The following is a 5,879-nucleotide window of genomic DNA, read 5'->3' as shown; positions in this document are numbered from 1 at the left end:
GAACAGGAAAAAGAATTGCATTATATAAATCTGGGCATTGATTTACCCTTCTGAATAAGAAATTAAACTCAGGAGTACTCAATTCTATTAGACCATTAAAGCCATCCTATGAGTGTTTTTAACATCTTTCATTCAAACCCATGTGATATTCTTCAAGCAATAGTTCCTTAATCTGAATTCCTGAGGTGCTTCTCACGGCCACACCTCACTTGGATAGCCAATGTCTTTAACATGTTCAGACAAACGTCGCCGCCCTTGCTAAAGATTCCAGCGTCAAGTGGTACGTCACAGCCGCACTTGCCCAAGCAGTGCTGCTCAGAATTGCAATTGAAACTGATCAGTCTTGATGAAGTAAGCATACTAGTACTTGTTTGGAACAGATTTCAAATAAACTAAAAATAACATGTTTAGAGTCCTAGAGAACTGGGTAAATTTCTTTTATTTTTTTTAAACATGTTGGAAGTGATTCTATGTCATTTGACAGTTGTTCCAAATGGAGGGTATTCAATTTCCGAAGAATTGAACCAATTGGAAGAAAATTTCTAAGAGAACTTACCTTTGTAACAATAGACTTGGCATTAGATGAAGAGCAATTTCCAGCAATGAAGTCTCCACAGGAACCATAAGGATCACCAAAGCTTGCAAACTCCACCTCAACAATGACTTTCTCATCAGGGCACTTCAAGTGTGCTTTGGACTTTGCATCCACCACAGCTCGGAGTTCATTCTCCTTCTTTTCCCATGAACTCACACGGGGTGGGTGGGTCTCAGATACCACACTGCAGATGGTATCCCTGTTCACTAGTTGAATTTCAATTTCTTCTGGCTTTCCACCGCTTTCCTCAAAGATGACCAGGAGATTATCCGTTGGCTTCAAGAATGATCTTGGGATATGGTACCTGGTGATCAATGATGCAGTGGAGAAGAGACTTTAGTCTGCATTTCATGAAAGATGTTACAGTTGTGCACATGAACTTGAATGAATGCTGCTTACTCGGACTGAGTAGGGTTTCCAAGAGGAGAGAGATGAGACACCCAGTATCGTCCGATGCTTTTGCCGTTGACCCAGGCCATTCCTTTGCCCATGCTGGAGAGCCTTACTGCAACAGGGTTATCTCCTTCAGGAGTATCAAAGTATGTCTGCAAGAAAAATGTTTAATGCCTTTTAGAATGTGGAGTACTAGTGGTGCTTTAAGTGCTCTTCAGTCTCATCTTTTTGCCTAAAATTTCAAACTTTGTTCTTCCCTACGTATGCCACTCCTAGATGTGCTGCATACGTAACTCATAGATATGTGAAATTTATAACTTTGAATTTGAGTGGAAAACATCTTTCTAGTCATTACCTTGTACCATGTGACTGCTGGTCCAGTTCCATTGGCAGTGGCAGTGGCACTGGCCCCAGTCCATTTTACTCTGTGTGATCCTTTCTGGGTGTATGCACGGACCTTTTCTCCAGATAAACCAACCTGCAAGATGGATCACTGGCTCTATCACATTGAACATTGTGGTAAAATCTTGTTCTGTCTTCTCTTGGATCCTAGCTTGTTAGTCGAGAGAAAAAGAAAATGTAAGAAGTTTGTGCACACCTGATGTCCCCAACCATTCAAAGTCAGATCAAGAGTTCCAGTGTTCAATCCAAGGATTGATATAGCGCGAGGTCCAGCATACCTATGCTCCATGTACGCTCCACTATCCTACATTGATATAAAACTAACTCATCAGGCACTCTTATCTAAAAATTTGTCAATAACTATGAAAACAATGTTGTTTGCTAGCACTCTACCGGAAATCCCACTGTCATGGCCAGCAGTGCTATGTGATTAGTTCCAGGCCTCAAGTTTACAGGTTTCTGAAGGACAAAGCTCTTTTCTATATTGTTACCATGTCCACAACCTGAAAACCAAAGTTTCAAACAGCTAAATACAAACATATACTTTTTACCATTGCGTCAGTAGCTTGTTTAAGAATGAAAAGCATTCCTTAGTATGCATTTTTACCAACAAATTCGTCATTTACAAATGCAAGCATTGCATGGCCAAGACTTGCAACCCGTAGGACTGGTTTTATATCTCGCCTCATTGGTAAGTCGCGGATGTGCAAATCTATGCTGAGACACAGTTATGCAAGCATGTGTTAGATTAGATACGGCAGAATACACAATGTTTGCTATCGTTTGTTATACACTTACCTAGTGGTGTACCAAGCATAATCTGAGGTATCCTTAGTCAAGCCATAAAGCTCAATCGGTGTATTTGAATTGACAGGTACTTCGTTCGTGGTAGGAATGGATTCTTGGGACATCTCCCATTTCAGGTTCTTGTTTGCAAGCTTGGATCTTTTGAAATTCCGTGCGCTATGCTGTGCTACAATCTGTTTACCCAATTAAGAGAAAAATTGTTACTTCTGCATCCGATAGAGTTGATTTGAAGGCTTGTAATGGAACTTGCTGAAAAAACAAAGACCTTTCCTCTCTATGTTTTAATTTAGAGGAAAGTGCTAGAGATCAGAAGTTACCTTTTGAGTATTGTAAACCACAGTCTTGCAGTCTGGGAGGATGCTAATGGAATGGGGTGGCAAGAAATACTGTTGTCCCCTGAAAGTTACTGTAGCGGGTGTTCTAGAATTGTTGTTGGTAAGGAAAGCAGCACAAACCGTACTTCCAGGCTTCTCATAGAATCGAGCCTGCATATCAGAACGACTTAGCCAATTAGTGTCTAGTGATCATCTCTCTCTCCCTCTCTCTGATGGATTGAATGGGAATTTGATTTCTAAGAAAACAACTTTATTGACACAGAAAATAAGAAGTTGATCCATACTATTAAAATGCTCACCTCTAGACCCAAACCCAAAAATTCAGTACCAGGAGTCCCCCAGAGCAAAGGCTTCCTGCACAATCTCAGAGCAGCGTGCAAGTCCCTTAGGTGACCATATTTTGGTTCGCGCTGCAAACCTGCAAGAAAAGCAAACTAATTTATATGTTTCAATATCCTCAGTTTATTTAATCATTAGAGATGGATATTTGACTGTGCCTACCAAATTCATCGAGAGGAGCTTCATCATAGTAGCGAGTTGTCACAAAAGAGGAACCTGTTCTGCCAAAGTTTGTCCCACCATGGTACTGTAAACACAGACATAGGTAAGGTATATCAAAAGAAATTTCCTATAATTAATTGACTGCATCTTTGCAAGATGAGCTCAAAAAGATTATCAACTCTCTTCCTACCATATAATAATTTGTCAAAGTTCCATTCTTCGAGAAGAAGCGAGCAACTGAGAATGCAAGATCTTCTGCCGCTCTTTGAGATGGTGGGTCTCCGAATACTCGATACCTGAGAGTTCATCGAAAACTCCATCAAAATACAATTGCATTATGACAATTAGAATTTTCTTTTCCACTCGTATAATCTTTAGAAAAAATGCATAGCAAATTCCTTGGCAGTTCTATGCCTCTCACTAAGGTGTATACTCACTGGGCAGTCCAATTCTCAGTCCATAGGGAGGGCTTGCTGGGATGATTGGGGCCTGTGAAAGTGTCTCCACAGTGCCTTCCATTGCATGTGTTGATCTGCAAAGTGTAAATTATTATATAAGTGTTTACCTTTACATTTGTTTTTAATCTCTCCGATCTAAATTTTCCAGAAGGTGACATTTAAAGTCTCGTCAGCATTAGAAGGTGAAGCGCACAAACTTACCACTGGACCGGGGGCATCCTTCTGCTTGCACATAATCCATGGGACTCCAGTTTTCAGCCCAACAGCCATATTTCCTGCCCATTGAACGTATCGAGTTCCTAATTCCTTGTAAGCAAGTTGGATGTTGTTGTACTCATTTTCGATCTGCATCATGAAAAGTTGCAGAAATAATTATAAAGTGAAACTTTATCTGTGGAACAGTTTCTGAAAGACCCAAAGGGCAAGTTAGTTGTGATTATCGAGGAAACAAACCTGTGCTAAGATGATAGGGCCACCTTGAGGGGCAAACAATTTCTCATCTTTCATCTTTTGAATGATCATCTTGGTGAACTTTTTCATGTGGTACTGCAATTGGAAAAGTTTCTCTTAGTTAGAAAAAGCAACTTAAATAATACCATCAGACATCTGCATATACTTGTATCGCATGCTCGAGAGAGCTAAACACGATCACCTTGAATGGCTCGTTATCAGCACGGAATGTGATGTTTTTGACCTCTCGTAGCCAGTAAGGAAATCCTCTGAATCATCATTGGAGGAAGAAAAAAAAAAGAATGAGAGGAACCGGTATAGGAAACTAGAGGAGGGAAAAAAGAAAAAGAAAATAGAAATTGAATCATACCCATGGTTCCATTCAGCCTCAATGAATGGCCCAACCCTGAGGGTCACATACATGTCATGCTCACCAATCAGCCTGATGAACTTCACCAAATCGTTGTTCCCCTCGAAATTGAACTGCAAATGTAGACAACATTTACAACTATCCCTTAAACATATATACTGCAAACTATCTGCAAATCAATGGAAACAGAAGGAAACAAGAGAAGAAGCCAAACCAATAAGACAATTTGTTACCTGTCCTTGAACAGGCTCATGGAGGTTCCAGAAAACATAAGTTTGAATCACATTCAAACCTCCTTGCTTAGCCTTCTTCAAGAGATCCGGCCACATCTGTTTTATAAAAACAACAAAAGACCATCATCATTTCCATTCCTCAAACACTTTACTAACAAAACCCTTGAGTCCTTAACGACTCTGAATCCAAACTCACCTCTGGGGTGCTGCGAGGATAATGGATCGAACCCGAGAAGAGGAGCTCTCTTCTTCCATCGACCATCAACGACCTCCCGTCGTATGTCACAGTCTTCTTGGCCATCCCATCATGGGAGAGCACCGATGAGGCGAGCTGCAGGAAAATAAAGGAAAGGAGAATTGCATGGCTCGAAGCCGCCATGGCTCAAACTTTCGAAAGAAACTGGGAGATGGGTTGTTGGTTTGGTGTCAAGGAGGAGAGGGGAAATGAGTGAATGAGATGAAATGAGCTAATGAGGAACCTCTTTCTCGAAAGGAAAGAGGTTCCCACGAGCAGCTGGGTTGCACAATTCATGGAACTACATTGTTATAGAGGAAGATTTGGTCAATAGAAGGCCTTGGAGCGAAACTTGGGGTTGCAACCATTGGTTGTTGTTTCTCATTTCAAATCTTGTGTGTTTGTTCTTCAAATTTTCACCTCTCTTTTTCTAACATCTATTTTTGGAATGAGAAGAATGGGGGGATGTGTTTGAACTTGGACTTTCCTGGAACTGATTCCTGAATGCTGACTCATTACCTGTATTTCGAATTTGGCGGGTTAATTGGGTTCAACCCTGTAGTAGGGCGTTAGTATCTCTGCAATTATTTCAGTTAGGGGTTGGGGTGGGCAAGAAAAATCGAAAAATTGAATGAAAATTTAGCTAACCATTTCTTTAGTTCGATTTTGGTTCGGAATTTTTTTATTTTTTCAGTTATCATTTTGGTTTCAGTTCGGTCCATTCAATAATCACAATTAACCGAACCAAATCCATATATACTATAAATATATTCAAAAAATAAGTATTATATATATATATATATAATATTATATAAAATTTTAATAATTTTAATTTTTAAAAATTGTATTGATCTAATATTCATGCCCAAATTTATATTTTGAATAGGATTATTATGAAACAAAAATATTATTTATGGTGACTTTAAAGTTTTAAATTATGCTTAACGGTCCAATTTGGTTAATTAATGGATATCAATCCAAAAATCGATTACCCAAATTTCAGTTAACTGTTTTAAATGGTTTGGTTTGAGTTCGCATTTTCTATCAAGACTGAAACTTCGGTGCGGTTAATGGTTTGAGGGTAATGGTTCAATTAACCG

General features: G+C 39.5%; 1 protein-coding gene across 1 annotated transcript; it reads right to left on the bottom strand.

The window, feature by feature from the left end:
* On the bottom strand, positions 1 to 5,225 carry LOC131156651 (beta-galactosidase 11-like). Its single transcript, XM_058110502.1, has 19 exons — positions 4,741 to 5,225; positions 4,545 to 4,640; positions 4,312 to 4,424; positions 4,144 to 4,210; positions 3,945 to 4,037; positions 3,693 to 3,836; positions 3,471 to 3,565; positions 3,224 to 3,329; positions 3,034 to 3,118; positions 2,832 to 2,950; positions 2,515 to 2,682; positions 2,189 to 2,370; positions 1,998 to 2,107; positions 1,784 to 1,893; positions 1,587 to 1,694; positions 1,344 to 1,466; positions 995 to 1,140; positions 557 to 899; positions 1 to 311 (listed from the first exon to the last, which is right to left on the bottom strand). Exons 1-19 carry the CDS (start codon positions 4,921 to 4,923, stop codon positions 168 to 170), a joined length of 2,535 nt encoding a protein of 844 aa, XP_057966485.1. The 5' UTR covers positions 4,924 to 5,225; the 3' UTR covers positions 1 to 167.
* Between the last annotated feature and the right edge of the window lie 654 nt (positions 5,226 to 5,879).

The sequence above is a fragment of the Malania oleifera genome, chromosome 5 (assembly GCF_029873635.1).
Source record: "Malania oleifera isolate guangnan ecotype guangnan chromosome 5, ASM2987363v1, whole genome shotgun sequence".
NCBI lineage: Eukaryota > Viridiplantae > Streptophyta > Magnoliopsida > Santalales > Ximeniaceae > Malania > Malania oleifera.
The sequence above is the reverse complement of the archived record's forward strand: the minus strand, read 5'-3'. Positions and strand labels throughout refer to the sequence as shown.

Bases quoted from the DNA above. Each gene is read 5' to 3' on its own strand.
- LOC131156651 (XM_058110502.1), bottom strand. From the start codon at position 4,923: ATGGCGGCTTCGAGCCATGCAATTCTCCTTTCCTTTATTTTCCTGCAG. The intron at 2,371-2,514 runs GTAACTTCTGAT...TTGGGTAAACAG, and splicing joins TGGTTTACAATACTCAAAAG to ATTGTAGCACAGCATAGCGC. The intron at 312-556 runs GTAAGTTCTCTT...AATTCTGAGCAG, and splicing joins CCAAGTCTATTGTTACAAAG to CACTGCTTGGGCAAGTGCGG.